Raw genomic sequence first — 25,175 nt, forward strand, 5'->3', positions numbered from 1 at the left:
AACAGAGTGCAGGGAAGTTCAAGCCTAAGGGCACTATTGAAAAGAAGGAAGACCTTGGTGGTGAGTCACTTAAAGGAGGCTGGTCATTCCCTGATGGAACAAGTGAAACAAACCAGCCAGGAGTTTAACAGAGAGACAGCTGAAAAGAACCGGGCTGGGGTCAGAGCAAGCCTCAAAGACTGGTCTTAAGAACTACCCCTGCAAAGGGGCCCAACTTTATCAGATCAGATGTGGAGCAGTTTATGTCCCAGGACATTGTCAAAAATAACAGAGCAATCAGGTAGCAATTAGTGGAGCTTAACAGTTCAGTGTGATACCAATAGAGGCAAAGCTGCCGAAGGTTAACAAAGAGATTGGGGAGGTAGATAGCTAGTGGGAAGAAGCCGCATAGCACAGGGAGATCAGCTCGGTGCTTTGTGACCGCCTGGAGGGGTGGGATAGGGAGGGTGGGAGGGAGGGAGATGCAAGAGGGAAGAGATATGGGAACATATGTATATGTATAACTGATTCACTTTGTTATAAAGCAGAAACTAACACACCATTGTAAAGCAATTATACCCCAATAAAGATGTTAAAAGAAAGAAAGAAAGAAAGAAAGAAAACGAGTGATTATGACAAAAAAAAAAGAGATTGGGGAAAAGGCAGTCAATGAGAACCCAGCTAACACGTGGCCATCCCAGGGGGCAGGGAGATTTGCGTACACGTCAGAGGCTTCCCACTACAGGAGAAACAGACCTCGCTGAATTCATCTACCCATATCACTAAATAACAAAAAACCAAGTACCAGTAACAAAAAATCCTGGCGGGGGGGATGGGGGAGGTAAGGGATCACAGTTTCCAGAGTTGCTACAATATATTATCTTAAATGTCCAATTTTCAACAAAAAATTATGAGATGTAAAGAAATAGGAAGTGTGACCCATACACAGGAAAGAAACACAAACAATAGAAGCTGCTTTCGAGGGGCCCAGATATTGGATTTACCAGACAAGGACTCCAAAGCAGCTATTATAATATATTCAGGGAACTAAAGGAAACCATGTTTAAAGAATTAAAGGAAATTAAATTAAAGGATAATGTCTTATCAAATAGAGAATGTCTATAAAGAGATAGAAATTATACTAATATAAATAAAGAACCAAATGGAAATTTTGGAGTTGAAAAGTACATTAGCTAAAATATAAAACTAATGAGGGACTCAACTGTACATTTGAGCTGGCAGAAGAATCAGCCAACTTAAAGACACATTGACAGAAATTAAACACTCGGAAGAACAAAGAAAAAAGAATTAAGAAAAAAAGGAACAGAACCTCAGAGAGAGATGGGATACAACTGACTTCATCAACATACATACGTGGGAGCATCTGAAGGACAGGAGAGAAAAAAGATATTCAGGGAAAAACTGTCTGAAAGCTTCCCAAATTTGATGAAAAACATTAATCTACACATCCAAGAAACTCAAAAACTCTGAGCAGGATAAGTGCAGAGACCCATAGCCAGCCACATCACAATCAAAATGTTAAAAGATAAAGACAGGGACTTCCCTGGTGGTCCAGTGGTAAAGAATCTGCCTTACAATGCAGGGGACGCAGGTTCGATCCCTGGTCAGGGAACTAAGATCCCACGTGTCGCAGGCAAATATAAATAAATAAATAATAAATCTTAAAAAAAAAGAAAAAAAAGAGAAAATCTTGACCAGAGCAAGAGAAAAACCACATCACAAACAAGGGAATTCCAAGAAGAGTGACAGTAAACTTCTCATCAGAAAGAGTGGAGCCCAGAAGCCAGAGGGATGACATATTAGAAGTCCTGAAAGCAAAGGTGGAAAAATTCTTACGCCCAGCAAAACTATCTTTCAAAACTGAAGGTGAAATTAATACATTTCTTGATAAACAAGAAATGAGAAATATTGCTGGCACACCTGCCTTATAAAAAATACTATATAGAAGGAAGTTCTTCAGGCTGGAAGCAATAATTCAAATCCACACACACACACACACACTCAAAAACGAAGACTGCCAGTAAAGGTCCTTATGTAGGTAATTATAGGAAATAATGTAAAGATGTATTTCTTCTCCTTTCTTCTAACTTAGTTAAAAAGCAATACCATCTTTTCATCAAATGGTGCTGGAACATGGACAATAACAAGCAAAAAAATGAATCTAGACACAGACGTTACACCCTTCACAAGAATTAACTCAAAAAGGATTCCATACCTAAATGTAAAATGCAAAAGTAAATATAAAAGTCCCAAAAGATAACAAGAGAAATAACCTAGATCTTGGGGTTTGGCGATGACTTTTTACATACAACACCAAAAAGACATGATCTATAAAAGAAAGAATTGGTAAACTAGACTTTATTAAAATTTAAAATGTCTGTTCTGCAAAAGACACTGTCAAAAGAATAAGAAGACAAAGCACAGACTGCGAGAAAATGTGTGCAGAAGACACATCTGATAAAGGGCTGTTATCCAAAATGTACATAGGATTCTTAAAACTCAACAGTAAGAAAACAAACAACCCAATATTCAAAATGGGCCGAAGAACCTTAACAGACACCTCACCGAAGAAGATATACAGATGGCAAATAAGCACATGAAAAGATGCTCAACATCACTGGTCAGCAGGGAAATGAAAATTAAAGCAACAGTGAGATACCACGGCACACCTATGAGCATGGCCAAACTCCAGAGCCCTGACAACACCAAACGCTGGTGAGGATGCAGAACAGGAAGTCTCGTTCGTTGTCAATGGGAATGCAGAATGGTACAGCCACTTTGGAAGCCAGTTTGGAGTTTTAACAAAACTAAACGTATTGCTTTCCAGCAGTCATGCTCCTTGGTATTTACCCAAAGGGGCTGAAAACTTATGTCCACACAAAAACCTGCACTTGGGTATTTATAGCAGCTTTATTCATAATTGCCAAACTTGGAAGCAACCAAGGTGCCTGGCTCAGCAGGTGACACGATAAATAAACCAGGAACGTTCACACAATGGAATACTATTGAGCGCTAAAAAGAAAGCTCTCAAGCCGTGAAAAGACATGGGGAAACTCAAATGCCTATTACTAAACGAGAGAAGCCAATCTGAAGAAGGTTACATACTGTATGATCCCAACTATATGACAGTCTGGAAAAGGCAGAACTATGGAGACAGTAAGAAGATCAGTGGTTGCCAGAAGCCAGGAGGGAGGGAGGGATGAATAGGTGAAGCCCAGAGGACTTTGAGGGCAGTGAGAACACCCTGTATGACACTGTAATGGATATATATCAGTACAGTTTGTCCAAACCCATACAATGTACAGCACTAAGAGTGAACCTAACGTAAACCATGGACCTCAGGTAATGATGATGTGTTAATGCAGATTCCTTGATTATAACAAATGTACCATCTGGTGGGGGATGCTGATAGCAGGGTTGGGGGGAGCTATGCATATGGGCTGGGAGTGGGTGGTATGTGGGAAATCTCTGTACCTTCCTCTCAATTTTGCTGTGGACATAAAACTGCTATTTTTAAAATTGTCTTGAAAAAAAAAGCAATCGCATATAACCATATAATTATAACTGTATTGTTGGAACTTTAATATATAAAAATGTAATATATTTGCCCATGAGAGCACAAAGGAGGTGGGTGGGAGCGAAACTGTAATAAAGCAAGGATCTGGCCTCAAATGGTAACTTGAATCCTCAAGATGAAGTGAACCAGAAATGGTAAATAAGTTTAGTATGACAAACTTTATAAATATATACTTTCTCTCCCATAGAAGGAGAGTAGACCTCAGCTTCTTTAAGACATAAAATTATATAAAAGTAATCATTGTAAGACTGTATTATTGGGTTCTGTAACATATATAGATCTAATATGTGCAACAATAATAGTACTAAAAAGGGAAGAGGGCAACAGAAATATATAGAAACATAGTTTCTATATCTCACTGAAACTAAATTGGTATAAATCATAAGCTAAGATGTATATTATTAGCCCTAGAGCAACCGCTAAGAAAATGTTTAAAAAACAGTTTAAAAATCATTAATGGAATTAAATGTTATATTAGAAAAAATATCTCTTAATACAAAAAAAATGAAGATTTTTTTAAAAAGAACTTCAGATTTCAAATATATAGTCATTGAAAAAAATTAATAGATGGGGACTTCCCTGGTGGTGCAGTGGTTAAGAATCTGCCTACCAATTTTTTTAAAAAGAACTTCAGATTTCAAATATATAGTCATTGAAAAAAAATAATAGATGGGGACTTCCCTGGTGGTGCAGTGGTTAAGAATCTTCCCTGGTGGTGCAGTGGTTAAGAATCTTCCCTGGTGGTGCAGTGGTTAAGAATCTGCCTACCAATGCAGGGGACACAGGTTCGAGCCCTGGTCCAGAAAGATCCCACATGCCGCGGAGCAACTAAGCCCGTGTGCCACAACTACTGAGCCTGCACTCTAGAGCCCGCAAGCCACAACTGTTGAGCCCACGTGCTGCAACTACTGAAGCCCACGCATCCAGAGCCCGTGCTCTGCAACAAGAGAAGCCACCACAATGAGAAGCCCGCGCACCGCAACAAAGAGTAGCCCCCGCTCAACACAACCAGAAAAATACCCGCGCAAAGCAAAAAAGACCCAACACAGCCATAAATACATAAATAACTAAATAATAGATGGATTAAGCAGCAGATTAGAGGCAACTAAAGAGACTTAGTAAATGTCATAACATATCTGATGATATTCTCTAGAATGCAGTAGAGAGAGCTAGAGGTTGTGACATATAAAAAGAAATCAAAAGACAAGGTGGGTGGATTGGGAAGATTCAAAATATGCCTAATAGAAGTTCCAGAAGGAGAAACTTGAAAGAGTGGGGGAAAGATAACAAAGAAGTTTTGGCTGAGAATTTTCCAAAGCTGGTGGAAAAACTTCTCCAACCCGTAGATTTAAGAATCTCAATGAATCCTAAACAGGATCAATAAAAACAAATATGCTCCCATGTGCTCAGATGTGAAACTGGAGAGCATCTAAAGGAAGAGATCTTAAGAGAAACCAGGCAGTAAATCACAACACAACGGTTAGATTGACAGCAGGCTTCACATTAGAAATAACAGGAGCCAGAATGCAATGGATGGTAAAAAATAAAGCAAAATATATCAGTAATCACAATAAATGTCCTATTAAATAACAGAGATTATTGGATTAGATTTTTTTAATTCCCAGCTATATGGTTTTATATAAGAAATAACTCTAAAACAAAAAGACAGATTGAAAGTGAATGTTGAAGAAAATATGTAGACATATATATTTTTAATGCATTTATATAAATAAACCAGGCAAATGTTAACTAAAAAAACTGGCATGGCTATATTAACTTTAGGAAAAAAATAAACTTTGGGACTTCCCTGGTGGTCCAGTGGTTAAGACTCCGTGCTCCCAATGCAGGGGGCACGGTTTCAATTTCTATTCGGGGAACTAAGATCCTGCATGCCACACAGCGTGGCCAAAAAAGAAAAGAAAAGAAAAAAATAAACTTTATACCCAAGAAAATTATTAGAAATAAAGAATTTCACCATATAGTGATAAAGAAGACAGTATAGCATAGTAGTTAAGGGCACACACGCTAGAGCCAGACTCTCTGAGTTCAAATCCTGACTCCACCACTCAGAAGCTGGGTGACCTTGGTCAAGTTACTTAATTTCTCTGTCCTCAATTTTCTCATCTGTAAAATGGGGACAATAATAGCACCTACTTCATAGAGTTTTTATGAGGGGTAAGTAAATTAATATATTGAGAGCACTTAGAAAATGCTGGCATGTTGTACTATATAAGTATTTGCTGCTATAAAAGAACCAAGTTCCAGAAAGACAGCAAAATTCTGAACTTGTGTGTACATAATAACATAGCTTAAAATATATATAAAGCAAAATGGATAATATTATAATGAGAAATTGGCAAATACCTAATTATAGTGGGGGATGTAAACACACCTCTCAGTAATTAACAGATCAAACAGATAAAACATTGGTAAATACATATACAAGTTTAAACACAAGGTTGATCTAATGGCTGAATGTAGAACTCTACAAAAAATTAGATACCACACACAGTTCACAAATGTATGTGCAACATTTATAAAACCTGATCATGTACAGACTATATTCTTTGACCTCAAAGCAATTAGATTAGAACACAGCAACAGAAATATCACCAATCACTCCCCAAACAGTTGGAAAATTTTAAACATTATTCCAAATAACTCACACAAAAATTAGAAAATACTTAGAATTAAATGATCATGAAAATATTACTTGACAAAATGAACAAGATACAGCCAAAGCAAAACTTAGAGGAAAATGTATAGCCTTAAAATGTTTGTTACAAATGCAGAAAGACTACAAATTAATAAGCTAAGCATTCAAATTAATATACTGAAGAAAGAACAAGTAAATTCAATGAAAACATAAAGAAGGAAATATTAAAGATAAAAACAGAAATAAGGGCTTCCCTGGTGGCGCAGTGGTTGGGAATCTGCCTGCCGGTGCGGGGGACATGGGTTCGAGCCCTGGTCCGGGAAGATCCCACATGCCGTGGAGCAACTGAGCCCGTGCGCCACAACTGCTGAGCCAGCACGCCACAACTACTGAAGCCCGCACACCTAGAGAAGCCACCGCAATGAGAAGCCCGCGTGCAGCAGCAAAGACCCAACGCAGCCAAAAATAAATATAAGTAAAATAAATACATTTTAAAAAAAAACAGAAATAATAAAAACCGATGTTTAGGGCTTCCCTGGTGGCGCAGTGGTTGAGAGTCCGCCTGCCGATGCAGGGGACGCGGGTTCATGCCCCGGTCCAGGGAGATCCCACATGCTGCGGAGCAGCTTGGCCTGTGAGCCATAGCCGCTGAGCCTGCGCGTCTGGAGCCTGTGCTCTGCAACGGGAGAGGCCACAGCAGTGAGAGGCCCGCGTACTGCAAAAATGAAACAAAAAAACAAAAAAAACCCCTGATGTTTAAATACACAAAGATCTGACATGATTTATTAAGAAAAAAAGGGAGAAAACATAAATAAAAGCAATAATAGGAATGAAAAAGATGTCTAACTACAGAAACAGATTTTTAATGATGAGAATATTATGAACAATATTACACCACTGTATTTGAAAACTTAGAGAAAAATGGAAAATTCCCTAGAAAAACATGACTTTCCTAAACTAAGTAGAAAAGTCTGAATATACATTTAATTATTAGAGAAATTGAATCAGTAATTAAGTCTCCCCTCCAAAATTTACCAGGTTCAGATGGTTTTGTGTGTTCTACCAATTTTCAAGGCACTGAAAATCCCATTTTAAACAAACTGTTCCAAAAATAGGAAAAGGTGAAATGTGTCACCATTTTTTATTTTTTTTTAATTTTTAATTATTTATTTATTATTTTTGGCTGTGTTGGGTCTTAGTTTCTGTGCGAGGGCTTTTTCTAGTTGCAGCGAGCGAGGGCCACTCTTCATCGCGGTGCGCGGGCCTCTCACTGTCGCGGCCTCTCTTGTTGCGGAGCACAGGCTCCAGACGCGCAGGCTCAGTAGTTGTGGCTCACGGGCCTAGTTGCTCCGCGGCATGTGGGATCCTCCCAGACCAGGGCTCGAACCCGTGTCCCCTGCATTGGCAGGCAGATTCTCAACCACTGTGCCACCAGGGAAGCCCCGTCACCATTTATTTTATGAGGCTAATACAAAATTGATATCAAAACCAGACAAAGGCAGTAGAAAAATGTTAAACTGTACAGGCCAGTCTCATTTATGAGCACAAACGAAATTCTAGCTAATGGTAGACAGCAACATATAACATAACCAATTAGGTTTTATCACAGGAATGAAAGGCAGAGTTAAAGATGAAAAGAAAATTTATGAATCTCATTTACCAAATGAACAGTTTAAAGGAGAAAAACATTTATGATCAACTCAATAAATATACAGAAACAAATTGCAACATATATTCATGAATTTAAACAAAACTAAGCAAATCCAATTTTCTTTATCCTAGTAAACAGTAATAGGGCAACAGAGACAGGCTAGACGCCGACTGATCCCATTTCCTTTTCCTCACATTCCCTGTCCTCTTGGGAGTGGCACTGGAACCACGTGCGTGGTCAGTGGACATGAACAGAAGTGCTGACCACCAAGACCACGTCTCACCCAAGTCCCTCCACGTTCATCCACCCTCCCTCCCTCTTTGAAGATGACAGCATCACAAATGGAAGGAGGCTGAATGCCCGAGTCACCACCTGGAGGGAAAGGCCAAGAACAGCACACAGCCCACGGCAGCCTATGAAATGAGCGAGAAATACACATTTGTTTTGTTAAGCCATACTTTCATATATGTGTTTCTGAGGGCTGTTTTGTCCCATTGGTTTGTATCCCTCCCTCTGCCAAGAGAACACTGTCTTAATTACTGTAACTTTAGAAAAAAGTTTGAAATCTGATAGGACCAAGTCCAAGATGAAGACAGGGATGAACATCCCCGTGACAAGGCAGTTTTTCGTTTATTTCAGGGGCTTAGTAGGTGCACTACAGGCATTTGTTGAGTGAATAAATGAAGCCAAAAGAGGAAGTTAGAAACACCAAAGGAAACAGCAGAGAAGAGGGGACACCCCTCCCCCTGCAGAGAGTGGTCCCAGGATGCTGCGGCTGTGCTGGTAGGGGTATGGCCCAGGGTGGGAGGAGGGAGAGGAGGTTTCTTTTGGGGGGGGCGGTGGGAGTTTCAAGCTAGACCCCTCTTCTCTGCCTCTCCAAAAAGAGAAAATGACAGAAGGTTTTTGGATCCAAGAGCTGGAGAAGGCTGGAAGCAAAAGCCTGACAGCTTCGCAGCAGTTCACACCCGGAGACACTCCTCCCACATCCAGCCCCCCAAGAAGCTGCCAGGAGCCCCAGGCAGAGAGCAGGCAGGCGTCCCCGGGCGACCCAGCCTCGCCACACCACGCGGCACGGGGGAAGTGACAGAGAGATTGGGGGGAAAGAACTATTATAGCCAAGATATTTTAAAACTCCGCCCTCAAGGCAGCATCCGGTTGCTACAGCAACCATAGCTCTGCTGGGAGCCCTGACTACCTGCTGGCTCGCCCTGCCTCAGCCCAGAGGTGCCCTCAGGAGGCCAGAAGCTGCCGCCACCATGGCGACACTGAGAAAGTGCCGGGGTTCGGGACTGGGGACCCAAGTGGGCAGCTGACGGTCCAGTCCTGCTCTAGGCTGATCACTTTACTATGAACACGCACTTACTTCCCGTTCAGAGCGACTCACAGCGTCTCGTCTGTAATCGCTTGGCCGCTTCAAAACACAAAAAGATAACATTTTCACTCAGTCGGACTGAGCAGTGAAGCGGTTGCTTGTGGGTTTTGGTTCCAGGGTCCAGACAAAGCCCCTGAGCAACGAGACCCGTCCGGAGCCAAGTGCCCAGGGCTGCCCTTGACCCTGCACCTGCGTGATGCTGCTGCAGTCGCCTGCGCTCCTGCACCCCGTCTGGAGGGGCTCCTGCCACCTTCAGGAAACCAGGAGTAAGAAAGGGAGAGAAAGGGCCCCAGAGAGCGGCTGCCAGCCACGGGGCAGAGCCAGGGGCAGGCACACAGACGCTGTCGCCCCGTCCCTTCCACCCGGGCTCCGGCGAGACTCCTCGGCACGTGGCCACACCGGCTGACTTCCCAACTCCTCCCCAGTCACCCCTGTGAGCCTCCTGGGCCCAGGGCAAGCTCGCAGGGCTGTACCCACAACAGCAGCTGCTCCAGGACTCACGGGAAGGGCAGTGGGCTGGCTGAGGGCGGGCAGGGTCCCGGGAGGACATGGCCGAGTAGGAGGCCCAGCTGTCAGCCCAGCCCCTCCATTTCCTAACTGACCTCAGACGCGTGGTCACTACCAGGCGAACCCCACGAAGGCAGGTGTGGTTGCCAATGGCTGGTCGCTGCTGTGGCGCCCAGCATGGGGCCTGGCAGCAAGTGGGTCCTCAGTCAATGTTTCTGAAAGGAAGGGATCGCTGGCCTGCCTCGTGCCCTCATTTATAAACCGAGGTGGTGAGAACCGTGTCTCCGCGAGGGGCTCTGAGAGGCTCTGACAAACCTTGGACCAGTGATGCCTGTGTAAGGTGCTCTGGGAAAGGCCAGCACGTGCATCGCAGGCCTCCAGACCCAGTGGCTCAGTGGCCCAACAGACACGTCCTCTAGGCACTCAGACGGAGAGCGAGTGCAGAGCTCGGTCCCAGGGGCTGAACTGCTGCCCGCCTGCCCGCCGCCCCTCTACTCGCCTTCCTCACGAACAAGCCCTGATTTTGTTGGCACGATGGTGTGCCCGGGCCCCGCCTCTGGGCCCCGCCTCTGGTCAGCCGGACAGGCCTGTAGTCCCCAGCGAGGTGCGCCTTCCGGGAAAGCTCTTTAAGGGAGTCCAGCCCCACCTGCTCTGTCTTCGCCCTCTCCTCCTCTCCGTGGAGGCTGGGGCCGTGCTGCAGGCGGGCGGGCCGCACACCAGCACGGTGGGCGAGCGGGGGGCTTGAGACGCCTGCTCCAACGTCCTGACGCTTCGAAAGCATTCAAGCCACTGCGGTCAGGCTTCTGAAACAGGCAGCTGAACAAAATCCCACATGACACAGTGAGGTACCTAAAATAGCTCCTTTGTGGAGTCCACCTCGCCAACGCCAGTCCGCAGACAGGAAGGAGCTGGAGAGCGGAGGGGATCGCCCACGGCTGCATGGCTGTGAGCGGGGAGCTAGGGCCCCAGCCCACCCCCAAGGGACAGAAAGGCGAGAAGCCACATCTGCCTGTGACGTGGGACGCCCCACAGGGCCTGCAAGCGCCCGGCATGGGGGTGTGGGGACTCGAGAAGGAACCAGCGTGGACAGTCCTCAGCGCTCGTATTTTAGCAGAAGACGGGCAATAAGGAGTAAATACAGGTCATGGGGTGATGAGGACCGTGGGGAACATGACGCAGGCCAGCAGAGAGCGCTGTTTGTTTTTGTCTTGTTTTTTGTTTCGTGCTGCACCACACTGCACTGGGATCTTAGTTCCCCAACCAGGGATGGAACCCGTGCCCCCTGAAGCGGAAGCGCGGAGTCTTAACTGCTAGACCGCCAGGGGAGTCCCAGAGCGCTGCTTTTTATAGGAAGTTGAGGGAGTCTCTCCGAGGGGACAATTCCCAGACCCTTAAGAAGGGACAGAGCTTCGCGATGTCGGAAGGAAGGGAACCGCGAGTGCAAGAGGCCCTGAGGCAGGAGGGCACGTGGGGGACCCACGAAACGTGGAGGGGAAAGTGGTGGAACAGGATGGAGGGGAGGCACCCATGCTGTGGTGAGAAGTCACAGGGGGCCTGACCCTCTGAGAGACCAGACCTCCCATCTGACTGGGCCTGTGGGGTAGACCAGTGGGGAGGCTGCCGGGGGCGTTGGGGGCTGGAGGGGCCCTGGCCCGGGTGTTCTGCAGGTGAGGCCGGGCTGCACACGGGGAGGAGCTGCTGTTGTCTGGGGGCGCTGGGGGCGCAGGTGGGCTGGCCCAGCCCTGGCGCTCAAGGGCAGGGCACCGCTCGCCTCTCCCTGGAGCCCAGTTGCTGCCCAGGGACAAGGGTTTGGAGAGGGGAGGGAGCAGCTGGCCGGTGCTGCTGGGGTCAGACGGGGCTGTGCTGAAGGGTCTCACCGGGCCACCACAACAGGGAGAAGTACGAGACACACGGGTTCAGAGCCGCCACAGGAAAAGCTCCTTTCTTTCCACGTCAAGGAAGCGGCTAAGTCAATGGCAGGCCTCGGGGCTCGCGGCCCAGACTGCGGTGTGCTGGGGTCAGCGCTCACGGGACTGAAATGCCACCAGCGCCTGGGCCTCAAGGTCACCCACCCCGCCAGCCCACGAGCCTTCCTCCACAGGACTTTTTAGTACATTCCAGACAGAGCTTCACAAGAGACAGCAAAATGAATATTTATTGCAATTATTTTAACTTAAAAAAATAAGTCCAAAGTCTCTGGGCAATAAGCTAAACTACCATAAAAAGTAGTGTCTAAGAGTGAGTTACAGCCTGTGCTGGCAGCGGGCAGAGGCGGTACCGCCTCCTCTTCTGCAGAAGACCCCCCAGAGTGAGGACGAGCCTGGGGTCAGGCTGCCAGCACAGGCAGACAGGAACCAGCCTAGAAAAATCTGAGGCTGATACCCAAATGCTACCCCGGGAACAATCGTGCGGCCCCGCCCAGGAGGAGCGAGAGTGTCACCATGCTGGCCGGGAGGCGGGGAGGCGGTGGGCAGGGGGCAGCCAGCGGGCCCACCTCCCTCCCTGCTACAGAGCCCAGCCCTCCTTGCCAAGGACCAGCCGCACGGCCTCGTGCACGTCGCTCACCACGTGGGCCGCCTGCAGGAGCCCCGGGTTGAAGCCAAGGTCCCGGTGCCCGTGGAACGGAGGCCCCTCGCCACCCAGGGCGGGAGCGGCGGGCCCCCAGGCCCGGGGGCTGTACACGCCGGTGCACACCAGGATGGAGGCGCAGCTCCGGGCCGCCCCCTCCCGCCTTGTCTGCAGGTGCTGGTGGAACAGGTTGGCCCCATAGATGTCGGACATGGGGTTGTCACTGGGGAGAGAAGGCACAGTTCAGTGCGCTGGTGGAGGTGCAGGGACGGCAGGGGGTTGGGGAGAGGGGTGGCCCACAGGTGACCACTGGGGGAGGGGGGCGCGTCTCTGGGGACGGAAGGGCGGGGACACGGGGGCGGGGTTGAGCACTGGGGGAGGGGGGCGCGTCTTGGGGATGGAGGGGCGGGGACACAGGGGCCCGCGGGTGACCACTGCGGGGGGGGGGGGTGGCGTCGCAGGGGTTGGAGGAGGGGTGCGGGGCTCACCCCACGGCGTAGAGACTCCGGATCGGGGCCGCCCAGCCCCGCCGCGCCGCCTGCCTGGCGAGCAGGCCCTCCGCGTACTGGTAGGTGAGGAGGCTGGGCTTGCCCATTAGGCCCGCGTAGCAGAGCTCTCTGCCCGTCACCTTCCGGTAAACGGCCTCCAGGCACAGCAGGAAGGTGCCGTGGCCGAACCTGCCAGAGGAAAAGCGGAGCTCGGTCCCCTCCCCGGGCCCCAAGGCTCAGGCATGCCCTGTGTGCCACCCTCTCGCGGTGGCACAGAGCACGGTGACAGGGCAAAGCGAATCACTTCTGGTGAGAGGCCGTCACGCTTAGGATGTGCATTAATGGCCTGCGACTCTCTGACAACGCCTATTGAGCGCTGTCCCAGGGCTGGAGATGGCAGGCACATCACGTTCAACCCTTAGAAAAACCCGATGAGGTGGCGTTCATTCTCCTCATTGCACAGGTGAGAAAACTGAGGCCCAGAGATGGAGTAGCCTGCCCAAGGTGTGGAGCTGGAGCCAGAGACCCAGCTTCAATTCTGCCTTAGACTTGGGCAGAATACTGGCTGGCATCCCACCTCACTCCTCAGTGCCAATTTCACTGAGCACACTGCCACCGAGTGTCAGAAAGCACCCTCCCTGCCCCCACTGCAGCTAAGTGTATGGCCAGTGACTAAGCTACAGCCTAAGAGTCAATGAAATCACAAGTGCTGGACTACCCTCCTGGAAAGGAGCCTGGAAACTGGGGAGGGGGTGCTCTTCTCTACCCTCCCCATACTCCCTCCTGCTGACTGGAATGCTGACACGATGGCTGGAGATCAGGCAGCCCTTTGGATTACATAGTAAAGGGCTAAGGTGCCTGTGTCCCTGATGGGTGGACTTTTTCACAATAACAAACTTCCATCTCGTTTAAGATTCTTTTCTTTTGGGTTTTCATCCCTTGCTGCTAAATCAAATCCTATTGGATACGGTTCAGTATCTTGAAGTTACATTTCAGTGTCACTTATGCATATACTGAATTCTACTTTCAATTTTGAAATTACTGAATGAAAAAGTGATCTCAAATCTGCTACATAACCAACCCCCTTCACCTAGTGTCAGCAAACCCGAACTCTAGGAAGAATGTTCCAGAAAAAAGACCTGACCTCGAGCTGCAGAAATGCACTTGAGAGAGAACACGGTGATCCCCATCTTCTTGGGCTCAGTGCTGGGCCCTCAGGCCCTCAGTGGCGGATCCACCACACAGCTCGCTGGGAGGCAGGGCAGGGGGAGAAACTCCAGGCTTTGGCCTCGCAGACAAGAGCAGCCACAGCACCGGCAGCTGCCCCTCCAGGAAGGCAACCTGAGGGCCAGCAAAACGGCAGCCTGTGCTGTGCTCAGTGCCGGGCGGACGGGGTGGGGGCCTGCCTGGAGCCTGAGGGCCTCTGAGGAAGTGACTGCTCCCGGGGCCTCGGAATCACGCCTACTCTCCCCTCCCCAATGTCTTATGGGCAGAAGGAAACAAAGAAGTGAAAGAGCCAGCACCACAGGGTGAAGGCAGCGAGGGAAGGGCAGCTGGATAACAGGAACTGAGCATCACTTGGGTTCCTCTAGCCAGAAGAAGCACGTCCTGTTAGACTCTGTCGGGGCCGGGGCTTAAAGACCATCCCGATGCACCTTCCGTGCTCACTGAGTGGTAGTTTTCGTTTATCAATCAGTATGTGAAGTGACCCTGGAGACCGCTCCCAGAGGCCAGGTTACCATGGCAACTCCAGGGCCTAGAGGAGGGGTCTGAGCCCAGAGCACTGGGGCGGCTCGAGGCGCCGTCAGCAGGACTGCCCAGGAGGCAGCTGGAGGTGGCCCCCAGGGCCAAGGCAGGGACCCCGAGTCCTCACCTGGGCATCTTGGCTTCGGCCATCCAGAGGAGGTCCGTGTTGCTGGCCAGGACAGGGAGGTGGGGATAGGGGGCCGTCGCCAGACCGGTGCCGGGGTTCCCATCGCTGAGGAGGATGTCCATGATCAGCTGCAGGCTCGTCTCCCAGCGCACGGGCTCCCCAAGGAGAAGCACCCCTGCAGAGTGGGGGTGGGGTGAGCCGGGCGTGGAAGGGCCTCGGGAGGCCTGGGGTGCACGGCCCCGCTGGGGGCGTGGGTCCCAGGAGGTGGACGAAGCCGAGCCCAGGAGGAGCTCCCGAGGGCTCCTCAGTGTGTCCACCAGGACGTCCTGAGGGTTAGAGGCAGAGAAGCAGCAGCCCCTGCTGACCGACGCCCTGCACAGCACCCCACCTGCCCGGCCACGTCCCCCAAGCCCCAGGGGTCACTCGGCCACATGGCGGGGAGACGGGGTCACAGGCCTGACGCTGTCCACGTCCCTCTGGGACTGTGGGCCAGTTCTCACCATGTCTAAGCTTCCTCAGCTACATGAGGACAACACCCACGCTGGGAGGAGGATACAATGAGACCTGACAGAGCACGGAAGCCATGCTGCACACGCGTCAGCAAGGCCAGCTGCAAGACTGGGGAGCTGGGCCAGACCGTGGCCCCAGTGCGCAGGCCACCCCCGGGACATGTTTCACCTGTCACAAGGACTGACACTACTGGGGAGGCCCGGGAGAAGACTGGGATGCAAGAGGCTCAGGACATTCTGCAGAGCCAAAACCTTCCCCACGTCTATTAATAGCTGACACTCACACAGGAGAACAACTTGCTTGTAATTAACTGAGCCGAAACCCTAATTCTATTCCACACAAAGTATTTTTTGCTAGACTTTTCATAAGCACTGATTTTTCCAAAAATACAACTATCATGTTAGTCAAGAGAAGACGTACTTTATTTTTTCACAACTTTGCCAAGAGTTATTCCCCATTTTGGAAAACCGCATCACCAGTGACAACACTGCTCCTAATTTCTGAGTCACCAATGAAACACACCTGTAAACACACTGCATTGCTAGCTCTAACATTCATGGGGATTCTACTTTTGATATAATCATTTCACTACTTAATTATGCCTTCCTGGATAATTACTACATATTGAAATGCAGATGACCTTACTAAAAAACGTTTCCTTTTATTTCTCCCTATTACAATTAGGGCTTTACCATGAATTAATTAATTTTTAATATTTGCGTATAGGAAAGCATTCATTTAGGGTAGTAAAGGGGACATTACAATATTTTTGTTACCCAGGGAGAACTGGACTTAATAGGGCTGAGAAACACCGCACCAGGCTTCCTTAGGTAGCTTTTTTCCACACTTAGGTTTTCCTGGAACAACAGGGCAAGTGACGCGGGGAAGGAAAGCTTAGCAGCTAATGTCTCAGAGGCAGTGACCGGCAGACCCGAGACCAGAGCCCAGGAGACCCAGCGCCCAACGTCCCAGCCACACCACCCGGCTGCAGAGCCTGCGGGGACAGCCCGCCCACATCACGCAGGGACCTCATTACCTTCGATCGCAGGGAAGTCGTTCCTTGGGAGGGGCTGCGAGAGACAAAGAGCAAGCCCGTCAATGCCACGGTCACCTTCCACACCCGGTTTCCAAGGGGTGGGAGGAGAGACACGTGCCTGACAGACGGAAGACCCTTCGGTCTAGCCCAGGCCGAGGAGAAAGGGACAGGACCGAGGGCAGAGGTCCTCGGGGACAGGAGGAGAGCGCGCTCCGGCCGGCCACGCCCCAGGCCGGCGGGCACCAAGCGTGTAGGTCAGCCAGGGGACGGCTGCTCAGCTGTCCTCCTCCAGCAAGGACAGGAGGTGAGAGTCTGGAATCAGGTGGCAGAGGACGAGGTGAGCCCAGGAAGGGACGGGAGCTTGACATCACTCAGGAGGCAGGGCCATCACTGGACCACGGCCTGGGGGCCCATTCCTTCCAGGAACAGCTCGCCTGCCCTCGGCTCTGCCAGTAAGCAGCGGAGGCCTGGGGCGAGCCGCGGCAGGGGGCTCCTGGGCAGGGGCTCCTGGGCAGGGGGCTCCTGGGCAGGGGGCTCCTGGGCAGGGGCTCCTGGGCAGGGGCGCGGCTGTCTCTGCGCTGCTCCGAGAGCCGTGCCAACTCTGGCATCTGGTTCTGCACATAACGTGCGCAGCTCGGGGGGGCCTCGGAAAGCGCGGTGGGGGCTAGAGTTACACAGACAAACAGGAGCAGGCCTGTCTGTTTATAACGCAGTTCATCGAACTTTGACATGCACTGACTTCGAACAGGCGGTGACAGACACTCTGTGATAGACACAGAGTTCACGCAGGGAAGAAGGGGGCGAAGGGGCATCGGGAGACGGGCGGTCACCCTAGAGGGTCAACGAGAGGCCCCGTGACCGCTGGTCGGAAAAGATAAGGTTCAAATGTGAGCCAAACCCTAAGGACCCCGAGCAGACGCTCAAGCCGCCAGTGCTTTCACAGGAAGCCACTTGCCACCAGGCCAGCCCTCTGTAAGGAGCTCCAGGACAGCAGAGCAGCGATTAACTTAACACCAGCGGTTCTCCAAGCAACTAGGAAAGCTGGTAAATCACAAAACTACCACCTGGAGGGGACACGAGGGCTCTGGAGAGAGGGGACAGCCCTGCTCACCAGCCCCGACAACGTGTGTCCGGGAACAAAGGCCTCGGCCAGATGTGCCCTGCCCTCCGAGAAGGCAGCTCGGAGAGGGAAGGGCTGCAGGGTCAGCGGGGAGGCCCGAGCGTGTCCCATTACCGTGGTCTTGGGCCGCCGCTGCAGATCCACCATGTCCAGCACAGGGAAGGCCGCCCGCAGCTCGTCCACTGTGACCACGTGCTTGAAGCCCAGTCTGGAAGGAGGTCAGGAAGCAAAGCTGCCCAGTGCCGGGGAGACGCCTTTAAAGTGAGGGACCCACCGCAGCCCACATCAACCCCACCCGCCCGGACCCCAGACAGGGCCCCGTGAGGCCAGCGCCGACCAGGAGCGCTGCAGGCAGGCGTGGGCGCAGGCGGTGGGGACACCCGGGGGCTTGGCCGACTCTGGGCACCGCCCGCGCAAAGGCTCACAGGAAGCCCCATCCTCAAGCTCACGCTGGCCCAGGGCCACGAGAACCAGGGCTCTGAGGACAGTTCAGAGGAGACTCCTTGGCGGGGAGGAAGCCGAGCAGGGTCTGGAGAAGCCAGACCGGAGCTAAATCTGGACGATGGACCCAATTCAGCCAGAAGGGAGGCCGTGGGGAGCACGCCCGCTGCAGCCTTACCCTCCAACACCTGCCGCCGTGTTCCTGTCCTCAGACCCCACTGGCAGTCTTAACTGGACGCAGGTTCAGATCACCTCAAAACACATCTCCCCAGAATGATGCTTCCGTCAGCAATACGACCGCACAGACCCGTGCTCCTCAGCGTTCACGTCTGAGGCTCCCGAGCCCAGCGCTGTCCTTCTGGCCCCCCTCCCGACCCGACCCCATCCCGGCCTCCTGCTCCGGGCATCCTCCCAGCCTCCTCTCGGCAGGCTCCCCAGCTATGCCCCCTCCTGTGGCACAGCCAGCCCCCATGAAGCCACAGGGGACCCAGCCCCAGGGTGGTCCCCCCCGTATCTGTGACACTCGGACCCACTCTGCTCTTCCCAGCCTCTGGCCACACGCCGTCCTAAGCACGCCTGCACTGCTCCTGGTGTGTCACTCCGCCACCTCAAGCGGGAGCCCTGATGAAGCACTAGCCGTGTGCTGCTCTGGCCCCGAGCACGCGGCCACGCACAGGCGGTGCTCAGCCCCCTTGGTTTGCGGAAGCAGCAGAGGAACGAGCCACTTCAGAGCAGGGACACGTTCTCACTGAGCACATGCCCGGGGCTGAGCTCCCTGCAGACACGCTCAGGGAGCCGTGGGTCCCAAACCGAACCACAGAACCGCCTGGGTTCTCAGACCCCGTGAGTCAGACTCTGCAGGGAATGGGCAGGAATCTGTTCTGTGAGCTGCCCAGCAGGCCCCGAGGCGGTGGGCTGGCTTCCAGGAACCCCCGGGGGAACCAGGGCTGGCCACCCTGGGAGGTGCCCTCCCTCCCTCCCTCCCACGGGCGCCCAGAGCTCCTGACCCCGGTCCTTTCAGCCGGGCAAGGACAGCAGAGCAGGAAGCAGCAAAAGGATACGCTCGGGCATTTTCCACCAGGGGCCCCTGCCCAGACACCAGCATCCGCTTGTCGTGATGCTGCGAGAAGAGCTTCATGGGGCTGTGGGACAGTATCACCTGGTCGGGCTCCACCTGCAGGGCCGCCGAGAGATGGAGAGCAGAGGACACGCATGTGAGGGCAGCAGCAGGGAGCTGGCTCCCTGGCCCAGGAAGGAGAAACCTGCCCAGAAGGGGGGCCCAACCCTTCCAGAACTACCCCAACAGGTATGAGGGGACCCGGACACCAGAGCCCACAGGAGATGTGGCCACCATGGGCCCCACCGGCCCAGCTCCCAACACCCCGATTTCTCAGCCCGACGGGAACCACAGGGTTCGTGCATGAGCTCAGACCCGCCTCCACCTCTGACTATTTTCAGTTCTACGTGAAGACCTGGCTTTTCAGCATTTATGCTAATGACAACTGCGCAGCCCCACTGTCCAGACACCAGGGTAGGAACCGGTCTCCTCCCCAGCAGTGTCTCCCAGCTGACCGGCATGGGATCTACTTTCTCGGTTCCAAAGGACTCCTTCCAAGAACCAAAGCCACTGCCAACAAAGAACGTGTCAATGTGGGGACAGTGGGAGCCGCAGGGGGGTGACAAGGGACAGAGCTCGTTGAGCTGTGTCATCTTACTTATGAGGAACAAGGGCTGTACTGCAGAGTCCCACCTGGTGCATGGAGATTTAGAAACACACGTCCCTGAGGCCAGGAGGAAAGATGGAAACGGCCAAGTCCACAGGTGGGATTTCTGTGCTCAACGTGTACAGTTTCATAAAAAATGACCCTGATGATGAGGCGCTACCCTCTGAGTTCAGCCTTGAACTTCAAGTTATTTTTCCAGCAGGAAGATGTGTACCGGGCTCATCCATATTGTCCCCCCACAGGGCAGGCGACACAGGGCTGGAGAGGGGGCTCCATGGGAACCAGGTCCTCAGCCTCCTGTCTCCAGCCGCTCCTTACCTGGAAGCCCAGCAGGGCTGACAGCTCCTGGGCTTTGCTGCACTGTAAGATGTTCCCCGCGTTCGTGACAAAGACCACGGGCACCCGCAGCTGCCCCTGGGGGTCCACGAGCCTGCGGAAGGCCTCCCTCGCAGCGGGGATGACCTGGTGGCCCCGAACCAGCACCCCATCGATGTCCAACAGGAACCCGAAGGTGGGAGGGCTCTGCACGAGGGGAGACGAGAACGGCCCCTGAGTCGAGGCAGAGGGGACGGGGGAGCCTCATCCCCACCCCCGGGCCGGCCCGGGCCTCGAACGCAAGGTGAGGACTCGGGGTTGCCGACAGGGCAAATCCATCTGCAACAAAGAATTAAGCCTTTTCAGGTATTTTTAAGCATATAACTATTTTGTTCAAGTTATTTTTGCATAATTAATAAAAAGGAATGTTTTTAATTGGCAAATAGAGAAATTCAGAAACAAGCCGAGCACTTTAAAGCAACCGACCAGTATTTCCTTTCATCTCCTTTCTCTATTCTTACGTTTGTCACGCGGCTATGACTGCACCTTATACGTACAATTTTGCATCTTGTTTTTTTTTTGCTTGACATGAAGCATTTTTATCTGTTACAACAGCCTTCATAACCATCTTTTAGAATTTTGTTTTATCGTAACAACAGAGTTTTTTTAAAAAAACACTCAATTGCTACAGACGATACAGAAAAAGAATTTTTAAGTTTCTTGCTTCCACTTCTGCCCAGTACCATCCCTTCTTGTGTATTTTCCAGAAACTTTTCATGGATGGTTCTACTTTCTTACCTTTTAGCTAACACACAAATGGTACTGTGTTGTGCTTTCTTTTCCGTCTTGCTTTTTCTCGTTGGTATCCCTTGGTTATCTTTCCATGTCGATACACGCAGACCTACCACCTACACATGTTTCTGGCTACATAATACCCTGAGTGAATACTCCGCTAACATTAGGTTTCCCCTGTTTCAGACATTTAGGTTTTTCCACATTTCTGCGACTACAAATTATGCTATAAGGAACTCTTCATGCTTACTGATTTTTCCATATTATGGACTTTTCCTTAAGCTAGATTCTTTTTTTTTAATTTATTTATTTTTGGCTGCATTGGGTCTTTGTTGCTGCACGTGGGCTCTCTCTAGTTGTGGCGAGCGGGGGCTACTCTTCGTTGTGGTGTGCGGACTTCTCATTGCAGTGGCTTCTCTTGTTGCGGAGCACGGGCTCTAGGCACGTGGGCTCAGTAGTTGTGGTTCGCGGGCTCTAGAGCGCAGGCTCAGTAGTTGTGGCGCACGGGCTTAGCTGCTCCGCGGCATGTGGGACCTTCCAGGACCAGGGCTCGAACCCGTGTCCCCTGCACTGGCAGGTGGATTGTTAACCACTGCGCCACCAGGGAAGCCCTTTTAAACTTGATTCTTAAAAGCAAGCGTAATAAGCCAAAAAAGTGCAAACATTACAATGACATAACACCTACTGACAAGTTGTTTTCCAAAACAGTATCAACTCACATGGACCCTGGTACCCTTGCCAAGGATGATTTTCACAGTATCAAAGAGTTTAAGTATCAAACATCTTGTTAATTTCAAAGTTTAAAGAAGTGATTATCTCCTCTCAATCTGCATTTCTTGGATTTACAAAGTTGAACGCTATCCTTTATAAAATTCATCCCATTTCTTATTTTATGAACCGTTAACATACACGATGTTTTTCAGTTGTCAGAAAAATCCAACCTAACCTGTTTGTCATTTTCCTTTTGTTGGCGCCAGCTAAGTCAAGCCACTTTCATCGCACACACATTGTACTTATGTTCAAAATACCCTTATTTTCCTAAAGGTACACACAGAAGAATTTAGGGTTCAAAGGACAAGAAATCAGGGATTTGTTTTAAAATCTTAGAGCCACACAAAAAAAAAGTGTGGGGGGGAGATAAGCAAAGCAAGTGCGGCAAAATGTTAATAACTGCTGAATCTGGAAGATGGGTTTTAGAGTTCATAATATTGTTCTTAGATTTTTGACAATTACATAGTTAAAAAAATAAAACAGCTTGTTTGTGCTGATGGCTGCCAAAGTTAACCGTACAGTTTTACTGGTCTTAGTGACCATATCCTAAATAGTCACAAGATTTGCTCCCTTAGACATAAGAGCACACAGACCCTGCTACTTAGAACAAGGAAGTCTCAGGACAATTTAGCAATACCCCCAACGCTCCCTCATCTGTTGGACAATTTAGCAATACCCCCGACGCTCCCTCATCTGTTGGACAATTTAGCAATATCCCCGACGCTCCTTCATCTGTTGGACAATTTAGCAATATCCCTGACGCTCCCTCATCTGTTGGACAATTTAGCAATATCCCCGACGCTCCCTCATCTGTTGGACAATTTAGCAATATCCCTGACGCTCCCTCATCTGTTGGACAATTTAGCAATATCCCTGATGCTCCCTCATCTGTTGGACAATTTAGCAATATCCCTGATGCTCCCTCATCTGTTGGACAATTTAGCAATATCCCCGACGCTCCCTCATCTGTTCTGTGCAGTGTGTAACCACGACCCCCAACCCCTCAGGTGAGTGCACACAGAGAACCAGGCACCCAGCCACCTAGAAATGAAAGGCCCCCAGTAATTGTTAACAAACATGCCACATTCGTGTGAGATGTTAGCAAGAGGGGAAACAGGGGGAGGGGTAGTATGTGGGGCTTCTCTACACTTTCTGCTGAGCTTTCCTGAAAACCTAAAACTGCTCTAAAAGAATAACATCTATTAAATATTTTTTTGAGTGAAGTTACCTCGAGAAAAGGACATAGGGTTAGGTTTTTTTCTTTTCATTCTTTTTTTTTTCTTTTCATTCTCTTCTGTATCTGTATTTTGATTTTTCTTCTTTCTCACTTCATGTTTTTTTAAACTAGTCCTGGGTATTATGCAGATCTTCTAATTAAAGTTCATATTTGTGGCAGTTATAAAATGTGTGGATTTTTACTAAATATAAAATAAACAAAAAGGACCTACTGTATAGCACAGGGAACTATACTCAATGTCTTGTAATAACCTATAATGGAAAAGAATCTGAAAAAGAATATATATGTATAACTGAATCACTGTGCTGTATACCTGAAACTAACACAACACTGTAAATCAACTATACATGAATTTTTAAAAGTGCAGCCTTAGGAATTCCCTGGTGGTCCAGTGAATTAGAACTCCGTGCTTTCACTGCCGAAGGCCTGGGTTCAATCGCGGATTGGGGAACTAAGATCCCACAAGACACATGGCGTGGCCAAAAAAAAATTTAAATTAAAAAATTTAAAAAAAAGGAAGTGTTGGGCTTCCCTGGTGGCGCAGTGGTTGAGAGTCCACCTGCCGATGCAGGGGACATGGGTTCGTGCCCCAGTCCGGGGGGATCCCACATGTCGCGGAGCGGCTAAGCCCATGAGCCATGGCCGCTGGGCCTGCGCGTCCGGAGCCTGTGCTCCGCAACGGGAGAGGCCACAATAGTGAGAGGCCCGGGTACCGCAAAAAACAAAAAAAAAGAAAACAAAAAAGTGTGGTCTTCAGATTAGTTTTAAATGAAGGGACCACTAAGATGTTCCTTGTGTTTTTGCTTCTTATCTGGAACTGGCTGGTGTGCTTCCAACAACAGCATCACAATTACCGTCCAGCACACTGTCCACTCCAACCAGCTCCACGTTTGTAAGAATTTACTACATGCGGTGACTGTGCAAAGCACTGCACCTACATCACACAAAGTACCCCAAGTACCCTCTAGCAAAAACACTGCAAGGTAAGGACTAACCCTGGTACACACACGGGGAAAGCCAGGCTTAGAAAGCTAAGTACTGTGGACCCTAGAACAACACAGGTTTAATCTGTGCCGATCCACTCACAGGCGGATATTTTCCAATAAAGATACAGTCGGCCCTCGGTAACCCCGGGCTCCTCACGTGTGGTTTCAACCAACTGCTGATCGCAAACCTCACACACCATGGCGGTTGGTGGATCCGCGGGTGCCGGTTCCGCGGATGCCGAGTCCGCGGATGCAGGGTCGGCTGTGGGACTCGAGCACCCGCGGGTTTAGGGGTCCCCTGCGGACACTGAGGGGCAGCGGCACTTTGCCTTAAGTCAAACAGGCAGTAAGCGGCCCGGGCAGGACTGATCCCTTAGCCGGTGCCGCATCCTTTCTTCCCTCCTCCTACTCTCTCCACCGGGAAAGTCCGGAAAGTCAGGACCCGCGGGGCGGGGGCCGCAGAGTCCTCCTGGATCACATCCCGGCGGGCGAGTCACGGGGTCCCGCGTCCCCGCCCCCCGGTCGCCCCCGCGAGCGACGGGGTCACGCCTCGCCCCCGGGCTCTGTGGACGGAGCCCCGGGGAGCCAGGGACCCGCGCGGCGGGGCCCCAGGGGACGTGATGTCACCACACGCGGGGGAGTGACGTCCGGAGGCCGGACACCCTGCTCCGAGCCCGGCCCGCGAGGCCTCACGGCCTCCCGCCGCCGCCCCGCACTCTCCGCCCTCACCTGCGAGCCGCTCGCGAAACGGCGGCCCCCGAACCCCGTGGCCGAGCGCGCCGCCCGCCGCCACAGTCCGGGTGCCCACCGCGCCGCCGCCTCGCCGAGGGCAGCCATGGGCCGCCTCCTGCTCGCACCGCGCACGCCTGACCGCCGCTCAGCCAATCACGGACCGGTGGCGCCCGGGGCACCTCGGGAGCTGTAGTCCCGCCTCCGTGTCTGGGGTGGGGTGGGGCGTGGGGCATCTCGGGAGCAAAACAAACTCCGTTTTGTTCCGCCTCCGTCTTTGGGTTTTATCAGATAACTGAAAGTTTGTACTTCTTTTTTTTTTAAATTTATTTATTTTTTATTTATTTATTTTTGGCCACATTGGTTCTTCGTTGCTGCACGTGGGCTTTCTATAGTTGCTGTGAGCGGGGAATACTCTTCGTTGCGGTGCGCGGGCTTCTCATTGCCGTGGCTTCTCTTGGTGCGGAGCACGGGCTCTAGGCACGTGGGCTTCAGTAGTTGCGGCACGCAGGCTCAGTAGTTGTGGCCTACGGGCTCTAGAGCGCAGGCTCAGTAGTTGTGGCGCACGGGCTTAATTGCTCCGTGGCATGTGGGATCTTCCTGGACCAGGGATCGAACCCGTGTGCCCTGCGTTGGCAGGTGGATTCTCAATCACTGCGCCACCAGGGAAGCCCAGTTTGTACTTCTTGACCCCTTCACGCACTTCGCCAACCTCACCCCCCACCTCTGGCAACCACCAATTTTGTTCTCTGGATCTATGAGCTTGGCTAGTTTGTTTCTTAGATTCCAAATGCAAGTGAACTTATACAGTATTTGTTTTTC

The 25,175-nt window shown here is 50.9% G+C and overlaps 1 protein-coding gene across 1 annotated transcript; it reads right to left on the reverse strand.

Moving 5' to 3' along the window:
* Positions 1 to 11,891: 11,891 nt before the first annotated feature.
* Positions 11,892 to 24,487, reverse strand: HDHD5 (haloacid dehalogenase like hydrolase domain containing 5). The gene is made up of 8 exons (XM_060164452.1): positions 24,354 to 24,487; positions 19,842 to 20,045; positions 18,861 to 18,973; positions 17,473 to 17,566; positions 16,239 to 16,272; positions 14,693 to 14,867; positions 12,820 to 13,008; positions 11,892 to 12,554 (listed from the first exon to the last, which is right to left on the reverse strand). The coding sequence occupies exons 1-8, from the start codon at positions 24,459 to 24,461 to the stop codon at positions 12,269 to 12,271; spliced, it is 1,203 nt and encodes a 400-aa protein (XP_060020435.1). The 5' UTR covers positions 24,462 to 24,487; the 3' UTR covers positions 11,892 to 12,268.
* Between the last annotated feature and the right edge of the window lie 688 nt (positions 24,488 to 25,175).

Source organism: Lagenorhynchus albirostris, chromosome 11, assembly GCF_949774975.1.
Source record: "Lagenorhynchus albirostris chromosome 11, mLagAlb1.1, whole genome shotgun sequence".
Lineage (NCBI taxonomy): Eukaryota > Metazoa > Chordata > Mammalia > Artiodactyla > Delphinidae > Lagenorhynchus > Lagenorhynchus albirostris.

Coding starts and splice junctions, on each gene's coding strand:
- HDHD5 (XM_060164452.1), bottom strand. CDS start 24,461: ATGGCTGCCCTCGGCGAGGCGGCGGCGCGGTGGGCACCCGGACTGTGG. Junction 18,974..19,841: donor CAGCCCTGCTGGGCTTCCAG/GTAAGGAGCGGC, acceptor GCGGCCCTGCAG/GTGGAGCCCGACCAGGTGAT. Junction 16,273..17,472: donor AGCGGCGGCCCAAGACCACG/GTAATGGGACAC, acceptor TGTCTCTCGCAG/CCCCTCCCAAGGAACGACTT.